General features: G+C 45.8%; 1 protein-coding gene across 1 annotated transcript in view; it reads left to right on the forward strand.

Annotated features, from left to right (window-relative positions):
- Positions 1-1522: 1522 nt before the first annotated feature.
- Positions 1523-22499, forward strand: part of LOC115108039 (probable methyltransferase-like protein 24) — an 86308-nt gene continuing 65331 nt past the window's right edge. The window contains exon 1 of the mRNA XM_029631925.2: positions 1523-2252. Within this exon, the coding sequence (XP_029487785.1) occupies positions 1896-2252 (357 nt within the window). The 5' untranslated portion in view covers positions 1523-1895. The remainder of the gene's footprint in view (positions 2253-22499) is intronic.

The raw sequence follows: 22499 nt of genomic DNA on the forward strand, positions 1-22499 counted from the left end.
GTGAGTGCCATGGGGCGGTAGTCATTTAGTTCAGTTATCTTTGCCTCCTTGGGTACAGGAACAATGGTAGCCATCTCGAAGCATGTGGGGACAACATACTGGAATAGGGAGTGATTGAATATGTCCGTAAACACACTAGCCAGCTGGTCTGCGCATGCTCTGAGGACGCTGCTAAGGATGCCATCTGGCCAGCAGCCTTGCGAGGGTTAACACATTCAAATGTTTTACTCACATCAGGCCACGGAGAAGGAAGGGGGGGGTACATCCCTTAGCGGGCCACGACAGTGGCACTGTATTATCCTCGAAGCGGGCAAAGAAGGTGTTTAATTGTGTGTGTGTATGTGTGTGTTTGTGTGTGTGTGTGTGTGTGTGAGTGATACTTCTCTCTACATGCAGGTGGCAACAGAGCACTGTGTGTCTCTGGTCAATACCACAAGTCTGTTTTCACAAATAAAGAGTACACTGTCTGGGTGCCTCCCATTCCTCTCCTTTCATAAAGCCTGTGTGGATCCTTATTCATTACCCCCACAACTTCACTGGCATCAACTAATAAAGTCCCCAAAACTTTTCCCAGATGTGCTAAAAATCCACTTATTTCAATCAGCCAGGCATACTGTAAACTCTTTTTACCACTTGCAATGTCAGACTTAATAGATGGGAGCTGCAGTAGGGGGATTGGAATAATTGTTTTATGGAGCAATTGGGCTGCTTCTGGGGAGTGGGAGTAAGTGTACATTTTGGCTGTCCCCATAGGAGAACCCTTTGAAGAACCATTTTTGGTTCCATGTTGAACCCTTTTGGGTTTCATCTAGGACCCTTTCCAAAGATAGTTCTGCATGGAACCCAAAATAGTTTTATCTGGAACCAAAAGGGGTTCTTCCACAGGGAGAACCGGAGAACCCTTTTGAAACAATTTTTTTCTAAGAGTGTAGAGTGTTTCAAAGTGATTTCATAGGACCCAACAGTTTAGAATAATCATGTTTATACCCACAGTGTGAGAGAGAAAGGGAGAATGAAAGCGAGAACGAGAGCTCTAAAGTAGATGAAACTCCCTCATTCTTTCATTTAATACATCACGAAACCTTTTCTAATCAACCTCTGTATCCCTTTCCTCTCCATTCTTCCCATTTGTTTTCTTTTCCCTCGTTCCTCTCTTTCTGTGACAGACTGCAAAACACACCTTTGATTTAAAAGCACACACACACGCCGTTAATACAATGCTCCACCCTCCAAGGCTGCACTTCATTGTCTCCCTGTCATTCGCTTTCTCTAATTCCCACTCCTCCATCTCCCTCTCTATATGACCTCCTCTGTGCATGAAACAGAGTTTAAGTAGAGAGAGAATGTGAGGCCTTGGTAACAGCAAGCTGTGGATGTGTTGGCCCTGCCCAGTGTGGAGTTACAGTAACCCTAGACACAGGGGAACATAGAGAGGGAGGGGACAGATGGAGTGAGAGGGGTGTGTGCGAGAAAGAGGTGTGAGGGCTAGGAGAGAGAAGGGGAAGTTCCAAACTTTTCAATGAAAGCCACATGCTCTTTTCCACGAGTTGTGTGCAGAGGCTCACATACACTGACACACACATACACAGGAAGGAGTCGAGAAAGAGAGACATATATACACACACACACACACACACAGACTGAGGTAGTTGTTTTGCGAAGAGCAGGTGTCCTCCTCCACAAACCTTCAGCACTGCTCCTGCCTATCTTGATCAAACTGTGGACTTCCAAGTGGAGGGAAGGAGGGAAAGAAGGAGGACAGGAGAAAGACTAACCACTCCAAGGAGGAGGAGAGGAAGAATGGGATAGAGACAGAGAACAACAATCTCACTGTTCAGAACATGGACCGAGGCTAGAAAGAGAGGAACAGGAAAAAGGGAGGGATACAGAGAGAGATGTGGCCAGGCATGGGGAGAGACAGACTGACTAGAGGACTGGTTCTGCGCCTGTGTCTTCTCCTCACCGCTCTCTGTGTCTGTGTTCACATTTACCTGGAGCTGGGGAGCAGGAGGGGGGCACCTTCGCACCTCATTTTAGGATGTCCCACACAGACCAACCAGGTGCTAACAGACAAGGGTGCGAGGACACGGGGGACAAAGGACCCCATGGAGCCCAACTTCGGGACTGAGGACAGAGCCATGAAGAGAATGGTGTCCCACGTACGCACGCTGAAGAATGACTCTGTAGCAGGGAAGACAGGGGGAGGGGACAACCCCTCCACGTGCTGCCCACCTTTGCGACCAAAGAGAAAGGTGAGTGAGAGCGATTATACCTGCAGTAGGGTGATGTGACCACTAAACACTTATCTGATCTGAAGTCAATTCTGCTGTTTAATTGTTCATGATTGAGGATTAGAATTGTGAAGTGTTATCTGATCCTAGATCAGAGCTTAGTGGACAATGCCCACCTGGAGAGTGTGACTCAATAAGGGGACGTTCGGGAGCACTTGTTCAGTCACTGTGCTGTTGGCACAAAGCTGCTTAATCCTTAGGGGCTGACAGATAAGAGTTCAAACTAAGAGGAGGCGAGGAGAAGGGCAGTGGGATCAATGAGAGATCAATGGGTAGGCTGTAGCCTGAAGAGGAGAGAGAGGCTGACTGTTAGATTACAGAGAGGAAAGGACTCTTAAGTGGTCGATGATAAACTGAGCTGTTGCACTGAACTACAGACAATGGAGAGAGTTGAGGAGAATTACTCTGATAGACACTTTCAAACTGAAAGAAACGTAGACTCAAATGTTCTACTTCTAACTTGGAAGAAAAAATTCAACTTTAGAATCCTGAAATGTGCTTGGAGTGAGAGTACTAGCACTTGTGAAACATAATAAATATATGCTGTGAGAGATGTTTACGTATGAAAGTGGGTGGGCAAAAGAGTTTTAACTAGGGGTTTTTAGAGATTTGCTACTAAGTTACTTGGGGTGGGAGTCCCACAAAGAGACAAAGACACTCCTTGCTGCCACACCTATAAACACACACACACCACTATTGAGTCTCCTCTGGCTGTTTCTGAAGCTGAATGTCAATAGAGGATCCAGTCCTAACAAACAAACCTTCAGAGACGAACAAACCCACACACACACACACACGACCTCTGACCATGCACCACACCCACCACACTACCTGTTGACTCCAAATTCATTCTCTTTCTTTGTTTATCTGTCTACCATTTTTTATCACTTTGGCTCTCTCTTCCTACAGCCTACCCATCCCTCTCTTTTCCCTGTTGTCTTCATCTCACTCCTTTCTCCCTCCTTCCCTCTCTTCACCCCTCAATCTCTTTCCCCTCCATAGAGAGCTTTTTCGGTCTCGATTTTGGTTAGGTCAGGGTGTGATATGGGTGGGCATTCTATGTTCTTTATTTCTAGGTTTTGTGTTTCTACGTTTTGGCCGGGTATGGTTCTCAATCAGGGACAGTTGTCTATCGTTGTCGCTGATTGGGAATCATACTTAGGCAGCCTGTTTTGCCACCTTAGGTTGTGGGATGTTGTTTTATTTTAGCTCTGTGTAGCCGTCAGAATGTGATGTTCGTTGTTCCCTTTGTTGTTTTGTGGTCAGTTGAAATAAAGTATGAACACTCAACACGCTGCATCTTGGGCCACTTCTTCCGACGGAGCGTTACACCTCTGCTTTCTGTCTCACTCCTCAGCAAGCCATGCTGCTCATTAGCTACCCACTCTTTCATCTCTGAATCTTTAAAGAGACACAAAACTCCAATCTCCTCAGCCACGTCTCAAAGGAGGCTGCTTGAAGATCACTGCAGGCCAAAAGAAAATAAATCACACATTATGCCTCATCACCCTGAGCACTGAGAGTTAGCTGGCCACTGCTGTGATATCAATAATACATAGCACCATAAGCACCATATGCCATATGCTGCCTGGAGCTCTCTGCTTTTAAAACACAATTGTCACAAACTACACTACGGGAGCAGAACCAGTGCTTAATTTGGACTGTTCAGTTCCGGGACCCATTTGGCCGGTTCCGGTACCTCTCATGGCATGAAAAATAATTGTCACTTTTTGCAATGTATAAGGCTATCAAAGTTTAAGGTTGATTCGTGTTGGGCCGGCCCGAGCTTAACATGCTGACCACACTGCTCGCGTCGCGTGCGCGAGCGTTGCAAAATACATTTAAACATACATGTTATTCAATTATTGCACCCACACTGCTCACACCCACCAACGACCGTCTGCGTTGCCAAGTGCTAAAATAGAAGTCAGTTCTATTTGTGACGCTGAATGCGGTGCCAGTCTTGCCTCTCCCATCTCCTCATTGATTTATAGAAGCAGATACCCACGTGCCATCATCAAATTGGTTATACCGATGTGGGTGATTGAAAGACGATCTGAGTTTGGTTGGTCGTCGTGGTAACTATGAAAGTTAGATGCCAATCAACATATAACGCCTGGAAGGAGGAGAAGAACTAGAAATTATTTGATTGACAGTTTTATGTGTGGATTAATTGTCAGAGTAGAGGACCTTGTGCATTTCAGGTAACATAACAACTCAACATTTACAGTGGGGCAAAAAAGTATTTAGTCAGCCACCAATTGTGCAAGTTCTCCCACTTAAAAACATGAGAGGTCTGTAATTTTCATCATAGGTGCACTTCAACTATGACAGACAAAATGAGAAAAAGACATCCAGAGAATTACATTGTAGGATGTTTAATTAATGTATTTGCAAATTATGGTGGAAAATAAGTATTTGGTCAATAACAAAAGTTTCTCAATACTTTGTTATGTACCCTTTGTTGGCAATGACAGAGGTCAAACGTTTTCTGTAAGTCTTCACCAGGCTTTCACACACTGTTGCTGGTATTTTGGCCCATTCCTCCATGCAGATCTCCTCTAGAGCAGTGATGTTTTGGGGCTGTTGCTGGGCAACATGGACTTTCAACTCCCTCCAAAGATTTTCTATGGGGTTGAGATCTGGAGACTGGCTAGGCCATTCCAGGACCTTGAAATTCTTCTTACGAAGCCACTCCTTCGTTGCCCGGGCGGTGTGTTTGGGATCATTGCCATGCTGAAAGACCCAGCCACGTTTCATCTTCAATGCCCTTGCTGATGGAAGGAGGTTTTCACTCAATCTCATGATACATGGCCCCATTCATTCTTTCCTTGACACAGATCAGTTGTCCTGGTCCCTTTGCAGAAAAACAGCCCCAAAGCATGATGTTTCCACCCCCATGCTTCACAGTAGGTATGGTGTTCTTTGGATGCAACTCAGCATTCTTTGTCCTCCAAACACGACGAGTTGAGTTTTTACCAAAAAGTTATATTTGGGTTTCATGTGACCATAAGACATTCTCCCAATCTTCTTCTGGATCATCTAAATGCTCTCTAGCAAACTTCAGATGGGCCTGGACATGTACTGGCTTAAGCAGGGGGACACGTCTGGCACTGCAGGATTTGAGTCCCTGGCGGCGTAGTGTGTTACTGATTGTAGGCTTTGTTACTTTGGTCCCAGCTCTCTGCAGGTCATTCACTAGGTCCCCCGTGTGGTTCTGGAATTTTTGCTCACCGTTCTTGTGATCATTTTGACCCCACGGGGTGAGATCTTGCGTGGAGCCCCAGATCGAGGGAGATTATCAGTGGTCTTGTATGTCTTCCATTTCCTAATAATTGCTCCCACAGTTGATTTCTTCAAACCAAGCTGCTTACCTATTGCAGATTCAGTCTTCCCAGCCTGGTGCAGGTCTACAATTTTGTTTCTGGTGTCCTTTGACAGCTCTTTGGTCTTGGCCATAGTGGAGTGTGACTGTTTGAGGTTGTGGACAGGTGTCTTTTATACTGATAACAAGTTCAAACAGGTGCCATTAATACAGGTAACGAGTGGAGGACAGAGGAGCCTCTTAAAGAAGAAGTTACAGGTCTGTGAGAGCCAGAAATCTTGCTTGTTTGTAGGTGACCAAATACTTATTTTCCACCATAATTTGCAAATAAATTCATAAAAAATCCTACAATGTGATTTTCTGGATTGTCTTTCTCATTTTGTATGTCATAGTTGAAGTGTACCTATGATGAAAATTACAGACCTCTCATCTTTTTAAGTGGGAGAACTTGCCCAATTGGTGGCTGACTAAATTCTTTTTTGCCCCACTGTATATCCCAGGACAAATTAGATAGCAACAGCAAGCTAGCTAAATTGCACAAATTAGCTAGCAACTGCAAGCTAGCTACCGAAATTGCCAGTAATGTTTAATGCTTTTTGAAGTGTCCCCAAATGAATATAATTGGTTCAGTTTGTTTTGATGATTCAACCTGTGTGTCAAAATGTGCGCATGATGGTGCACGCGTGCGGCCGGTTTAGGTACGATATCAGGTTTGCACAACATGGTAACCTATGTTTGAGACCAATGCATGGCCTTGTGAGAAGCTCGCCTGTGTTTCTCACAGAACTGGAACGAGATTCCCTTTCTATGATCGCTCTCCCTCTCCCTGCTCTGATAGACATGAATGAGCCTGCAACTATCATCTCACCAGCCTTGCTTCATAATTTATTTCCTTACAGAATCATAGCTTGCGCAGGGTTCTGAGGAGCTGCAGCACCCCTGGTCAATTGAAAAACATTTGCCAAAGTTATAGAATTACTGCGGCCTTTTCAGAATTAAATAAAATAATTTAGAATAGCCTACTACACCATGAGAAAGCATATCATTTAGCCACACACGATCAACAGCTTCTTTAAAAATGGCTTAGCTGTGGGGTGTAGCCCAATAACAAGGTATTGCGTACAGTTGGGAACGCGAGGAAAATCTGTCAGTGAACAAACAGCATGCAGACAAAACAGGCCTTTCGCAATACTTCAAATACAATCGCTGGAAAACACAGATTGAAAAGCAAATGGCTCCTGCTGAAAAGAGAAGACTAATCTGTCTGCTGTAGGCTACCGAAATATTGCTATACAAAGTAAAACGAGAGAGAGGCTTTTGGCACGGGCGCATCGGCCATCACCAGTGAGTGAGCTAAGCATCATTGGTTGAGTCAATGTAACTGGAAATCATTTTTAGGACTATAATTTCCTCCTTATATTGTAGCCTACAATATGTGTCTCCACACACCTAGGCCTAGGCTATTGATGGATTCAAGACAATATCGTTTTTATTGATCTCAGAATCTGTTTGTCAGTGTCAAAGTAGCCAGTCATTTTGATCACTTTGTACGGTATTATGGTGCTTCCATGACAACTGGGAACTCAAACAAAAAAACGAGGTGGAATCATGACCTCAGTGAGCTTCAGGTTGGAAAGTCTGAGCTTTAGAAAGAGTTCCCGACTTGGAATTCCGAGTTGGATGACCGTTCAAAATGTATTTTCCCAGTTGGAGCTAGTTTTTAACCGAGTTCCCAGTTAACACGGCGTATCCCAGATACTCTGTTTCCTCTAACCCCACATAACAAATGGATGTCATAAGGTGAATGCACCAATTTGTAAGTCGCTCTGGATAAGAGCGTCTGCTAAATGACTTAAATGTAAATGTAAATAACACTTGGCAGGGTTCGCCGTAAGCCCTGCCTTTCTAAGGGCGTCTAACTCCGCCTGTACCCGGGGTAAGTGGGATTCCCAATCTGGGCTGTAGATCCCCACGTCATCTAAATAAGCTGCGGTGTATGCTTGGTGCGGTTTTAGGACCTTGTTCACGAGCCATTGAAAGTTGGCTGGGGCCCCGTGTAAGCCGAATGGCATGACGGTGTATTGAAACAAACTGTCAGGGGTTGCAAAGGCTGTATTTTCTTTGGCCCTGTGGGTCAGAGGAATTTGCCAGTACACTTTTGTCAGGTCCAGGGTCGTAATGTACCGAGCTTTACCAATTTTCTCCAGTAGTTCATCTACTCGGGGCATGGGGTAGGCATCAAACTTGGAGATTTCATTTACCTTCTGAAAGTCGTTACAGAACCGCAAAGACTTGGGCTTGGAGACCATCACAATTGGGCTAGACCACTCACTATGTGACTCCTCAATCACTCCAGCTGTCAACATTTTCTCTGTCTCTGCTCTAATCGCGGCCTGTCGAGCCTCGGGTACCCGATATGGCCTCATGCTCACTTTTCTCCCTGGTAGCGAAACGATATCATGAGCCGTAACCTCAGTTCGGCCAGGTACCTCTGAAAACACAACTCTGTTTTTCTGGATCAGGGTCTTTACTTCCTGTACTTGTGCTGGGGACAGAGTAGGTGAAATATTTACTTTGGCTGTCTCTTGAGTGTGTGGGGGGTATGTGACCATTAGTGTTTCTCTCTCTCTCTTATGTGATAGATCTGTTCCTGGGGCCGTCGACCTGGCTGTCGGATCCGATAATTAACTTATCCTATTCTCTCCAGTACTTCATATGGTCCTTTCCATGTGGTTTGCACTCTACAGTGGGGATCAGCACTAACACCTTATCTCCCGGTTGAAATTCTCTCAGGGTAGCCTGCCGGTTATAAGTGTGCCGCTGGTGCTCTTGTGCTTGTCTCATGTGCTCTCGGACGATGGGCATGACTTTGGCTATCCTGTCTTGCATTGCCATGACGTGCTTTATGACACTAGTATACGGGGTGGATTGGTGCTCCCAGGTTTCCCGGGCGATGTCTAAGATTCCCCGGGGGTGCCTCCCGTATACCAGCTCAAAGGGAGAAAACCCCAGCGAGGCTTGAGGAACCTCTCTAATGGCAAACATCAGATACGGCAACATGCAATCCCAGTTTGTCCCATCTTTATCGATTACCTTCCTGAGCATTGACTTCAGGGTCCTGTTGAATCTCTCAACCAGCCCGTCCGTCTGAGGATGGTAAACCGATGTCCTCAACTGTTTCACCTGCCACAATTTACAAAGGTCCGCCATAAGGTGGGACATAAAGAGGGTCCCCTGGTCAGTAAGGATCTCCTTTGGAACCCCTACCCTGGTGAACAAGAGCACTAATTCCTTGGCGATATTTTTGGAAGCCATCGTCCGAAGGGGAATGGCTTCTGGGTAGCGAGTGGCATAATCTAGAATGACCCGAGTGTATTGGTGCCCTCTGGCGGATTTGGGTAGTGGGCCCACTATATCCATCGCTATCCTCTCAAATGGCGTTTCGATTATGGGGAGTGGCACTAACGGACTTCTAACAGCTGGTCGGGGAGCTGTTAACTGGCACTCCGGGCACTCTCCACAATGCCGAGCCACTTCAGCCTGGATTCCTGGCCAGTAAAATCTCCTTACAATCCGGTCTCGGGTTTTATCGATACAAAGGTGTCCACCCAGAATGTGCCCATGAGCTAGATCCAGTACTGTCCTCCAGTACCGGGTCGGGACCAACAACTGTTCAACCATATCAACCCCTATTTTTGAGGCTCTGTACACCAAACCCTTTTCATAATGAAGTGGGGAAAACTATTAGGCATCATCCCATCATTTATGGGAGTACCATCTACGACCTGCACTTCTGCTCTGGCTTGCTGCAGGGTTGGATCCTGGTTTTGGGCTGTCCCGAAATTAGTCAAGGACCCTGCCAGGTCTGCTGGTTCTAGATCGTCGTCCAGATTGACCCCAGCCCCACTAGTACCAGGCTGTTCATTATCAACAAGGTTTTCCACTTCATCCTCATCCTCCCCTACTAGTACCTGTGACGTTGGCCCCTGGGATACCTCTTTTCTTGGCTTTGGTTGAAGACCCCATGCTTCTTCCTGCTTGGTCAGGGTTGTTGGCTTCTCAAATATGCCATTCTTTTGGCATAACTTCGCAAAGATAGGAAAGTATCTAACCAATATTACATCATATGGCATCTTTGGGACCACACCGACCTCATAATCCAGCAGACCGTCCTCTGTTTGTATGCTCACTAAGGCTGTGGGGTACAGACGGGTATCCCCATGAATGCATTTAACACTGATATCCTGACTTGTATCCAGTTTACACTAAGTTTGCAACGACCAGGGTTAGCATACTGCCGGAACCCAGCAATGCTTCGAACCTCTTTCCCTTCAACCTTCACCCTGCACATATGTTTGTTTCTTGATCTTTCAAGTACAGTGGTTACAACAGGACATGCATACCATATACCATGTTCTTTTTTCATTGCATTGGCTCTTCTTTAACCTGTTGCCTCTACTTGGGACGCTTGCGTCCCAACTAGAGCTCTGGAAATGCAAATGCGCTACGCTAAATGCTAATAGTATTAGTTAAAACTCAAAAGTTCATTAAAATACACATGCAGGGTATCAAATTAAAGCTACACTCGTTGTGAATCCAGGCAACAAGTCAGATTTTTAAAATGCTTTTCGGCGACAGCATGAGAAGCTATTATCTGATAGCATGCACCAATACACTACAACAGAAAAGCACAGCAGGGGACGTAAACAAAATAATTAGCATTTCGGCGTTACACAAACCGCACAATAAAATAGAAAACAGTCATTACCTTTCACCATCTTCTTTGTTGGCACTCCTAGATGTCCCATAAACACTATTGGGTCTTTATTTCGATTAAATCGGGCCATATAAAGCCAAGATATCGTTATATGTAGACTGTGTGATAAACGAAAAAAACAGCGATTTCACAACGTAACGTCATTTTTAAAATTCAAAAAGTAGACAATAAACTTTCACAAAACACTTGAAATACGTTTGTAATGCTACTTTAGGTATTAGTAAACGTTAATAAGCGATAAAAATCATCCGTAGGCGATGTAAATATCATTAGCTGTCGTCTTGGAAAAAATTTCAGGAGAGAGCTCTTCCGGAATGATCTGGGCGGAGACCGGAGGTAAGCGGTGCCCCTCTTTCGGTTCAACCAAGAATCAAAGATGATTAAATTCACAAGACTCTCGACAACACGGGGATGCTGTGGGAGTTGAATGCTCGGTCTTATCTAATTCGGCTCACTGTTAACAATTGCTGGAAGTGGCGCAAGGATATTTATTTCCATTTTCTGTGATCAGGTTTTCCTGCGCTTTCCGATGTAACGCACGTTATGTAATAGCCACAGTCGTGATTTAACCAGTTTTGAAAACGTCCGAGGGTTTCCTATCCACACATTCTAACCATATGAACGTACTATATTCCTGGCATGAGTAGCAGGGCGCTGAAATGTTGCGCGATTTTTAACAAAATGTTCAAAAAAGTAGAGGGTCGACTGAAGAGGTTAATAGGGCAGTAGGCTGCAATATGTCCTGGTCGATTACAATTGTAACAAATAATAGGGGTTCGGGGGGAGACCCCCTCAATCTCCGGTCCCGGTTTCCGTTTTTTTCCTTAGTGTCTTGGCCCGATACTGATTCTTTCTTCATGGCCCACCGCTGCTCTCTTCCCCCTCCACATGTTGGGACAGTCTTACCCTGTCCGCTGGTTTGCCCATTCCTGGGGAATGGGAATCTTTCCTCCTGTGCCTGCTCAGCTGTTCCTGCCGTACAATACCGTTCAACCAAGCCCACTAGATGGTCGGCAGAAAGTACCTCGTTCTGGCCAACCCATCGTCTCACTTCTTGGGGTAGACCTCGCTGAAACTGGTTGAGTACGATGGTCTCGACGATCTCGGCGGAGGAACGGGTCTCCGGTCGCAACCATTTCCGTGCCAGGTGAATCAAGTCGAACATCTGTGTTCGGGGAGGTTGTCCAGGTCGGTAGGACCACTGGTGGAAGTGGTGTGCCCTCACGGTATCGGTCACTCCCAGTTTATTCAGAATCTCTCCCTTTAGTTTATCGTAATCCTGTGCATCTTTCAACTCCAGGTCGAAATACGCTTTTTGAGCGTCCCCTGCCAGGTATGGTGCCAGAAGCCCTGCCCATTCTTCTTTCACTTCTCCCTCTCTGCCGTCCTTTCGAAGGTGGTAAGATATGATTCCACATCATCCTGTGCTGTCATTTTTTTAAGAAAATGATTGGCCCGCCTCTGGCAGCTGGTAACTGAGCCCCAATTTGGTCCGCTAGCTCCTTTAGGCCTTCTCTTAACTCCATGGGTTTTTCTCTTTTGCTCTTCTCTGAGCAGCTGGTTGGTGCGGTGCTGGACCTGTAACGTGTCCTGGTACATTCGCATTGCATCCTGATGAGCTATTTATTGAGCTCTAGTTGCCTCTTGTTGGGTGACCGCCGCTTGTAACAGGGCCTGTATGGCTCCCTCCATACTCCTTTTCCTGAGAAACTGTCCTAACCAAACAAAGCCACAAAAGAAACCCGACTCCCCTTTGGAGTGCTAACTGAACATTTCTTTCTTTTTCTACCTAACCAGCGGTATGGTTAGTCCATTGCCCGCATTCTCCACCACGTGTGGCAAGCCTCTTCAAGGTTATGAGCGTTTGTCACAAATTAAGTGGGAAACTGTCACCAAATCACCCCAGAATGAGAGTTATTTCGAACAGGACAGTACCTGTGTGTTTGTTTCTCCGTCCTGGTCCACTCAGGCCGTAGGCAAGGTCAAGGATAGCAGGGTTCGGTACACGAATCAGGTTGTCGGTCCAAACGCCAACAGGTAAGTCCAAAACAGTCCAGCTCATACATGGTAAATCCAGTCAATATCTATTGTCTCTTTCTCTACAGTTCATAGATCCTTCCAGCCCTCTCTCTCTCTTCCTGTTTTTTCTTGACCCTATCTGTGGGTCGGCTCCACCTTCTGAGGGTTCCCCTTGCTTCTGGGACTTGTAGGTTTGGCAGTCGGCCATTTTGTGATCTGTAGTTCTGATCGGGGTGGCCATTTTAGTGATCAGGCAGAGCCCGTTTATTAGTTCTGCTCTCACATATCTGCCATTTATCACTCGACCCCCTTCTTTGACACAATATGCAAAGTTAGGACCCAAACATTTGTTATGTGTAGTGTAATAACATTTACCATTAGACCATTACATCAAAGAATAATTCAAGGAATATTACTCTGAAATATGAGGACTACAAAGAGTACATAACAGAAGTCTTCAATGTAAAAAGTTACAAAATGATCTGTCTATAAATAAAATAAACACCACTATAGCATATGTCTGGAGATTGGTTAAAAATGACTACATGAACTAAAAATTCCCTTTAACGTTTATCCTTCCCAGGGTGGATCCAAATTTCAACAACACCCATCGTTTAACAGCATCACTCTGCTTGGCCCAAACACCGAAACAAAATAATAACACTTCCACACACATTCTCGAATCTAATCAACACAATAATAGGAGCGCATCTGACCTGCCCCTCACTTAGAAATGACCGCCACCTGACGAACAGTTTTAGCTCCCTGTAAAATTATATCCATAACCCGTACAGTACAATAAGACATTTACAAATGTTCAGCTCTTAATGAGCTCTTGAAACAATCTAAACATGACAGTGTAAATCACACGGTAACATTAATTTAGTAACTTTAAATTTCAACAGTCAAAGTCAGTAATCCCCAGGGCTCCATGGGAATGCCCAGCCACGGAGAATGCCACTGCATTGGTGGGTTTCACTCCTGGACAAAGCCATAAACAGTGATCGAAACATCACACTGGGCCTTGGCACCGACAAGCCGCAGACGCATCTTCATCACTAGCCTTCATTATAGTTCACATTCGTTCACTCTCTCTTATTTCCCCACTACTCTCTCTCGCTCTCCCTCATGGAGACGTGTTTATGCATAATAGATGAATGACATGGGTCTGGAAGGCATGGGAAGGCGCAGTGTTTCTGACTGAGAAGATGAGCCAAATGGGAAACATATGAACTTCATGAGCAGTTAGAAGTACACAGGAACACACTGTGCTGTCGTGGCACACTTCAGTATATGCTGCTAAAAGAGGCAGGGAATGTGATTGGAAAACCCGAAGCTGTGTAGAAAAACACATAGCAGACCATAGCATGTGTCCAATGTAACGACAATCCACGAATCATGTCTATTCTGTCTGTTCTATGTCGTACTTCTGTGGATTGGAACATTGGGGCCTCCGATTTGTTCAAACAGTAGTGAGGAGTTCTGGTAGTTGCCTGTTAGTTCATTGTTATAATTGTTACTCCTCATCCCCTATGGAAGAAGTTAAAACACTGTTCTCTAAAAATCAGGTTCCTCTCTGTAACTCACTTATGTTATTAAGCTTCAGAATGAGTTCAATGAGAGCCTTTGATTGGGCAAAACAGCTGTAGAAAACTCAACTCTAAAGAGAAAATATTTTCCATAGCTCTGCAATAAAGGTTAAAGGCCGTTAGCACAATTGTTGCTCGACTAATCATCCTCCTCTGAAGTTGCTAAACAAAATCCTGTGTGTGTGTGTGTGTGTGTGTGTGTGTAAGACATCCTGAGGGTTTGTTTGGATAATTAACAAACCAAACGAGATCCATCTCTCAGCTGTCAAATCCCCTGCTAGCACAAACATCCTATATTTTTTTTAATCATTTACTTTTTCAAAGGCTTAATTTCTTTCTTCTGCTTGCCTTTTTGAGCTCTAAGTAAAGGGATGGAAGGATGGAGGGAAGTGGTAGGTGGTAGAGGGAATGAGGCAGTATTGCAAATTATAGAGGACCAGAATGCATTAAACCACTTACAAACATGGTCAAGATAAACAACAGCTAACAGAGAGAGAGAGAGAGAGAGAGAGAGAGAGAGAGAGAGAGAGAGAGAGAGCGAGGCAGACACAGACAGAGCGAGAGAGACACAGACAGAGCGAGAGAGAGAGAGAGTGAGAGAGACACAGACAGAGAGAGAGCGAGAGAGACACAGACAGAGAGAGAGCGAGAGCGAGAGAGACACAGACAGAGAGAGAGCGAGAGAGAGAGAGCAAGAGAGACACAGACAGAGAGAGAGCGAGAGAGAGAGAGCAAGAGACAGACAGACAGACAGAGAGAGAGAGCGAGAGACAGACAGACAGAGAGAGAGAGCGAGAGACAGACAGAGACAGAGCGAGAGACAGATAGACAGAGAGAGAGCGAGAGACAGATAGACAGAGAGAGAGCGACAGACAGCGAGACAGAGCGACAGACAGCGAGACAGAGCGACAGACAGCGCGACAGACAGCGAGACAGAGCGACAGACAGCGAGACAGAGCGACAGACAGCGAGACAGAGCGACAGACAGCGAGACAGAGCGACAGACAGCGAGACAGAGCGAGACACAGCGACAGACAGCGAGACAGAGCGACAAACAGCGAGAGAGCGACAGACAGACAGACAGAGCGACAGACAGCGAGACAGAGCGACAGACAGCGAGACAGAGCGACAGACAGCGATACAGTGCGAGACAGAGCGACAGACAGAGTGACAGACAGCGAGACAGGGCGACAGACAGTGGCACAGAGCGACAGACAGCGGCACAGAGCGACAGACAGTGGCACAGAGCGACAGATAGCGGCACAGAGCGACAGACAGCGACAGACAGAGCGACAGACAGAGCGAGACAGAGCGACAGACAGGGAGACAGAGACAGAGCGAGACAAAGCGACAGACAGGGAGACACAGCGAGACAGAGCGAGACAGAGCGACAGACAGCGAGGCAGTGAGACAGAGCGAGACAGTGACAGACAGTGACAGACAGAGCGAGAGAGCGACAGAGAGAGCGACAGACAGAGCGACAGACAGACAGAATTGAATGAGAACCTGTGATCTCTTCGGCATGGCCCCTAAGACCCTGACAAACTTCTACAGGTGCACCATCCAGAGCATTATAAAGCATCACTGTGGGCACACTGCCTGTCCTCCAGGACATCTACAGGAAGGACCTCATCCCCCCGAGCCACAGCCTGTTCACCCTGCTACTATCTAGCAGACGGAGACAGTACAGGTGTATTGAAGCCAGGACCAAGAGACTGAAAAACAGCTCCAGACTATCAGACCGTTGAACAGACGTCACTAGCTGGCACCCGCCCGGTACTCTATCTGGTACCTTAGACACTGGCCGTGTCCAAAAACCCATTCTGGTCACTTTAACTATATTTACATACTGCTTAACCCACTTAACCCACTGCCTATAGAAAGCCTACACCCCCTGGAACGTTTTTCACATTTTGTTGTGTCAGTGCCTCAGCATTAAGTAAGGATTTTTCCCCCACTTATCTTGCACCATACTCTACACTTTTAGGAGAAAGTCTCCATCCCTGAGTTAATACTTGGTGGAAGCATCTTTGTCAGCAATTACAGCTGTGAGTCTGTTGGGATACGTCTCCACCAACTTTGCACACCTAGATTTGGCAATATTTGACCGTTCTTCTTTACAAAACTGTTCAAGCTCTGTCAAGTTCATTGGGGAAAGTTAATAGACAGCAATATTCAAGTCAACACCCACCCACATTTTTTTTTTCTTATTTTTTAATTAACCTTTATTTAACCAGGTAGGCAAGTTGAGAACAAGTTCACATTTGCAACTGCGACCTGGCCAAGATAAAGCATAGCAATTTGACACATACAACAACACAGAGTTTCACGTGGAATAAACAAAACATACAGTCAATAATACAGTAGAAAAAAATACAACAAAAAGTCTATATACGGTGAGTGCAAATGAGGTAAGATTTAGGGCAATAAATAGGCCATGGTGGCGAAGTAATTACAATATAGCAATTAAACACTGGAATGGTAGATGTGCAGAAGATGAATGTGCAAGTAGAGATACTGGGGTGCAAAGGAGCAAGATAAATAAATATAGTATGGTATGAGGTAGATAGATGGGCTGTTTACAGTGATCTGAGAGCTGCTCTGACAGCTGGTGCTTAAAGCTAGTGAGGGAGATATGAGTTTCCAGCTTCAGTGATTTTTGCAGTTCGTTCCAGTCATTGGCAGCAGAAAACTGGAAGGAAAGGTGACCAAAAAAGGAATAGGCTATGGGGGTGACCAGTGAGATATACCTGCTAGAGCGCATGCTACGAGTGGGTGCTGCTATGGTGACCAGTGAGCTGAGATAAGGCGGGGCTTTACTTAGCAGAGACTTGTAGATAACCTGTAGCCAGTGGGTTTGGCGACGAATATGAAGCAAGGGACAACCAATGAGAGCGTACAGGTCGCAGGGGTGGGTAGTGTATGGGGCTTTGGTGACAAAACGGATGGCACTGTGATAGACTGCATCCGATTTGTTGAGTAGAGTGCTGGAGGCTATTTTATAGATGACATCGCCGAAGTCGAGGATCGGTAGGATGGTCCGTTTTACGAGGGTATGTTTGGCAACATGAGTGAAGGATGCTATGTTGCAATATAGGAAGCCGATTCTAGATTTAATTTTGGATTGGAGATGCTTAATGTGAGTCTGGGAGGAGAGTCTACTGTCTAACCAGACACCTAGGTATTTGTAGTTGTCCACGTCTTCTAAGTCAGCGCCGTCCAGAGTAGTGATGCTGGACGGGCGAGCAGGTGCAGGCAGGGATCGATTGAATAGCATGCATTTAGTTTTACTTGCATTTAAGAGCAGTTGGAGGCCACGGAAGGAGAGTTGTATGGCATTGAAGCTCATCTGGAGGTTAGTTAACACAGTGTCCAAAGAGGGGCCAGAAGTATACAGAATGGTGTCGTCTGCGTAGAGGTGGATCAGAGAATCACCAGCAGCAAGAGCGACATCATTGATGTATACAGAGAAGAGAGTCGGCCCGAGAATTGAACCCTGTGGAACCCCCATAGAGACTGCCAGAGGTCCAGACAACAGGCCCTCCGATTTGACACACTGAACTCTATGAGAGAAGTAGTTGGTAAACCAGGCAAGGCAATCATTTGAGAAACCAAGGCTGTCGAGTCTGCCAATTAGAATGTGGTGATGAATACGGCTGCACAGTATTGTCTCTTATTAATGGCGGTTATGATATCGTTTAGGACCTTGAGCGTGGCCGAGGTGCACCCATGACTAGCTCTGAAACCAGATTGCATAACGGAGAAGGTATGGTGGGATTCGAAATGGTCGGTAAGCTGTTTGTTAACTTGGCTTTCGAAGACCTTAGAAAGACAGGGTAGGATAGATATAGGTCTGTAGCAGTTTGGGACTAGAGTGTCACCCCCTTTGAAGAAGGGGATGACTGCGGCAGCTTTCCAATCTTTGGGGAGCTCAGACGATAAGAAAGAGAGGTTGAACTGGCTAGTAATAAGGGTTGCAACAATTTCGGCAGATCATTTTAGAAAGAGAGGGTCCAGATTGTCTAGCCCGGCTGATTTGTAGGGGTCCAGATTTCGCAGCTCTTTCAGAACATCAGCTATCTGGATTTGGGTGAAGGAGAAATGGTGGGGGCTTGGGCGGGTTGCTGTGGAGGGCAGTTGACCGGGGTAGGGGTAGTCAGGTGGAATGCATGGCCAGCCGTAAGGAAATGTTTATTGAAATGTTTATTGAAATCCTCAATTATAGTGGATTTATCGGTGGTAACAGTGTTTCCTAGCCTTAGAGCAGTGGGCAGCTGGGAGAAGGTGCTCTTATTCTCCATGGACTTCAGTGTCCCAGAACATTTTTGAGTTTGTACTACAGGGCGCAAATTTCTGTTTGAAAAAGCTAGCCTTAGCTTTCCTAAATACCTGTGTATATTTGTTCCTAACTTCAGAAGAAGTGTTTTAGGGAACATTTGGCAGTGATGAGGGGTGGTCGTATGATCGCAGACCCATTACGGATGCAGGCAATGAGGCAATGATCACTGAGATCTTGATTGAAAACAGCAGAGGTGTATTGGGGCAGGAGGGCGAGTTAATTAGGATGATATCTATGAGGGTGCCCGTGTTTACAGATTTGGGGTTGTACCTGGTAGGTTCATTGATCATTTGTGTGTGGTTGAGGGCATCAAGCTTAGATTGTAGGATGACCGGGGTGCCTCTAGTGACTCCCCATCCCGCATGCGGGAGCGTAATCATCGACTGACACTAATTAGCATAACGCAACGGACATAAATATCCCTAGAAAATATTCCTACTCATGAAAATCACAAATGAAATATATTGAGACACAGCTTAGCCTTTTGTTAATCACCCTGTCATCTCAGATTTTCAAAATATGCTTTACAGCCAAAGCTAGACAAGCATTTGTGTAAGTTTATCGATAGCTTAGCATAGCATTTTGTCCAGCTAGCAGCAGGTAACTTGGTCACGGAAATCAGAAAAGTAATCAATTTAAATCGTTTACCTTTGATGAGCTTCAGATGTTTTCACTCACGAGACTCCCAGTTAGATAGCAAATGTTCCTTTTTTCAAAAAATATTATTTTTGTAGGCGAAATAGCTCCGTTTGTTCTTCACGTTTGGCTGAGAAATCGCCCGGAAATTGCAGTCACGAAAACGCAGAAAAATATTCCAAATTAGCTCCATAATATCGACAGAAACTTGTGACGGCCGGCCGCCCAACAACCTGCCCGCTTGACCCTATCCCCTCCTCTCTTCTCCAGACCATTTCCGGAGACCTTCTCCCTTACCTCACCTCGCTCATCAACTCATCCCTGACCGCTGGCTACGTCCCTTCCGTCTTCAAGAGAGCGAGAGTTGCACCCCTTCTGAAAAAACCTACACTCGATCCCTCCGATGTCAACAACTACAGACCAGTATCCCTTCTTTCTTTTCTCTCCAAAACTCTTGAACGTGCCGTCCTTGGCCAGCTCTCCCGCTATCTCTCTCAGAATGACCTTCTTGATCCAAATCAGTCAGGTTTCAAGACTAGTCATTCAACTGAGACTGCTCTTCTCTGTATCACGGAGGCGCTCCGCACTGCTAAAGCTAACTCTCTCTCCTCTGCTCTCATCCTTCTAGACCTATCGGCTGCCTTCGATACTGTGAACCATCAGATCCTCCTCTCCACCCTCTCCGAGTTGGGCATCTCCGGCGCGGCCCACGCTTGGATTGCGTCCTACCTGACAGGTCGCTCCTACCAGGTGGCGTGGCGAGAATCCGTCTCCACACCACGTGCTCTCACCACTGGTGTCCCCAGGGCTCTGTTCTAGGCCCTCTCCTATTCTCGCTATACACCAAGTCACTTGGCTCTGTCATAACCTCACATGGTCTCTCCTATCATTGCTATGCAGACGACACACAATTAATCTTCTCCTTTCCCCTTCTGATGATCAGGTGGCGAATCGCATCTCTGCATGTCTGGCAGACATATCAGTGTGGATGAGGGATCACCACCTCAAGCTGAACCTCGGCAAGACGGAGCTGCTCTTCCTCCCGGGGAAGGACTGCCCGTTCCATGATCTCGCCATCACGGTTGACAACTCCATTGTGTCCTCCTCCCAGAGCGCTAAGAACCTTGGCGTGATCCTGGACAACACCCTGTCGTTCTCAACTAACATCAAGGCGGTGGCCCGTTCCTGTAGGTTCATGCTCTACAACATCCGCAGAGTACGACCCTGCCTCACACAGGAAGCAGCGCAGGTCCTAATCCAGGCACTCGTCATCTCCCGTCTGGATTACTGCAACTCGCTGTTGGCTGGGCTCCCTGCCTGTGCCATTAAACCCTACAACTGATCCAGAACGCCGCAGCCCGTCTGGTGTTCAACCTTCCCAAGTTCTCTCACGTCACCCCGCTCCTCCGCTCTCTCCACTGGCTTCCAGTTGAAGCTCGCATCCGCTACAAGACCATGGTGCTTGCCTACGGAGCTGTGAGGGGAACGGCACCTCAGTACCTCCAGGCTCTGATCAGGCCCTACACCCAAACAAGGGCACTGCGTTCATCCACCTCTGGCCTGCTCGCCTCCCTACCACTGAGGAAGTACAGTTCCCGCTCAGCCCAGTCAAAACTGTTCGCTGCTCTGGCCCCCCAATGGTGGAACAAACTCCCTCACGACGCCAGGACAGCGGAGTCAATCACCACCTTCTGGAGACACCTGAAACCCCACCTCTTTAAAAGATTTAGATGCACTACTGTTCCACTGGATGTCATAAGGTGAATGCACCAATTTGTAAGTCGCTCTGGATAAGAGCGTCTACTAAATGACTTAAATGTTAAATGTTTATAATCAATCCTCAAGGTGTTTTTCAAATATCTATTCGATAATATATCCACCGGGAGAATTAGTTTTTCAGTTGGACCGATTGGAATAATGGCTACCTCTGTATTTTACACGAGAGTCACTCTGGGAGCCATCAGGTGACCACTTGCGCAATGTAGCCGATTGCGGGTATTCTTCAACATAAATGCGTAAAACTACGTCACAATGCTTTAGACACCTTCTGGAATACGGAGAAAGAGTAAACTGGTTGATAGCCCATTCACTGCTCAATAGGGACACATTGGAACGCAGCGATTTCAAAACATGAGGCACATCCGGATTGGATTTTTCTCAGCCTGCAACATCAGTTCTGTTATACTCACAGACAATATTTTTACAGTTTTGGACACTTTAGAGTGTTTTCTATCCTAAGCTGTCAATTATATGCATATTCTAGCATCTTGTCCTGACAAAATATCCTGTTTACTACGGGAACGTTATTTTTCCAAAAATGAAAATACAACAAAATACAACAAAAGGTTTAAGCATGTCCCAGATTAGGTCACCTAGTAGCACAAGCTCAGAAAATAGATGGGGGGCAATCAATTTACATGGTGTCGAGGGCACAACTGTGGCAGAGGGTGGTCTATAGCTAGCGGCAACAGTGAGGGACTTGTTTCAGGAAATGTGCATTTTTAGATGTAGAAGCTCGAATTGTTTGGGTACAGACCTGGATAGTAAGACAGATCTCTGTAGGCTACCTTTGCAGTAGATTGCAACACCACTCCCTTTGACAGTTCTATCTTCGCGGAAAATAATATAGTTAGGGATGGAGATTTCAGGGTTTTTGGTTGTTTTCATAAGCCAGGATTCAGATACGGCTAAGACATCTGGCTTGGCAGAGTGTGCTAAAGCAGTGAGTTAAACAAACTTCGGGAGGAGGCTTCTAATGTTAACATGCATGAAACCAAGGCTTTTACAGTTACAGAAGTCAACAAATGAGACCACCTGGGGAGTGGGAGTGGAGCTAGGCACTGCATGACCTAGATTAACCTCTACATCACCAGAGGAACAGAGGAGAAGTAGGAAAAGCGTACGACAAACTATACGAACTGGTCGTTTAGCACGTTCGGAACAGAGAGTTAAAGGAGCAGGTTTCTTCCATTGGATTTAGGTCTGAGCTCTGACTGGGCCACTCAATGACATTTCACTTTTATTCCTTAGGCAGTCTATTGTAGCTTTAGCTGTGTGCTTTGGGTCAGGTGAATTTCTGTCCCAGTTTTGTCTTTCTTGCAGAGGGCAGCCAGTTTTCTTCAAGGACTTTTCTGTACATTGTGCCATGTATTGCCCCTTCTATCCTAAAACAGTATATAATGTATTCTAGTCATGGCTCATCCTATATAACTACTGCAGTACACATCTTTTCTATTCATACACTGTCTATACTGTCTACTGTATATACAATTGAAGTCAAAAGTTTACATACACACTTACTGTAGGTAGGAGTCATTAAAACTTGTTTTTCAACCACCCCACAAATTTCTTGTTAACTAACAAACTATAGTTTTGGCAAGTCGGTTAGGACATCTACTTTGTGCATGACAGTAATTTTTCCAACTATTGTTTACAGACAAATTATTTCACTTATTATTCACTGTATCACAATTCCAGTGGGTCAAAAGTTTACATACACTCAGTTGACTGTGCCTTTAAAAAG

The sequence above is a fragment of the Oncorhynchus nerka genome, linkage group LG24 (genome assembly GCF_034236695.1).
Source record: "Oncorhynchus nerka isolate Pitt River linkage group LG24, Oner_Uvic_2.0, whole genome shotgun sequence".
Classification (NCBI taxonomy): domain Eukaryota; kingdom Metazoa; phylum Chordata; class Actinopteri; order Salmoniformes; family Salmonidae; genus Oncorhynchus; species Oncorhynchus nerka.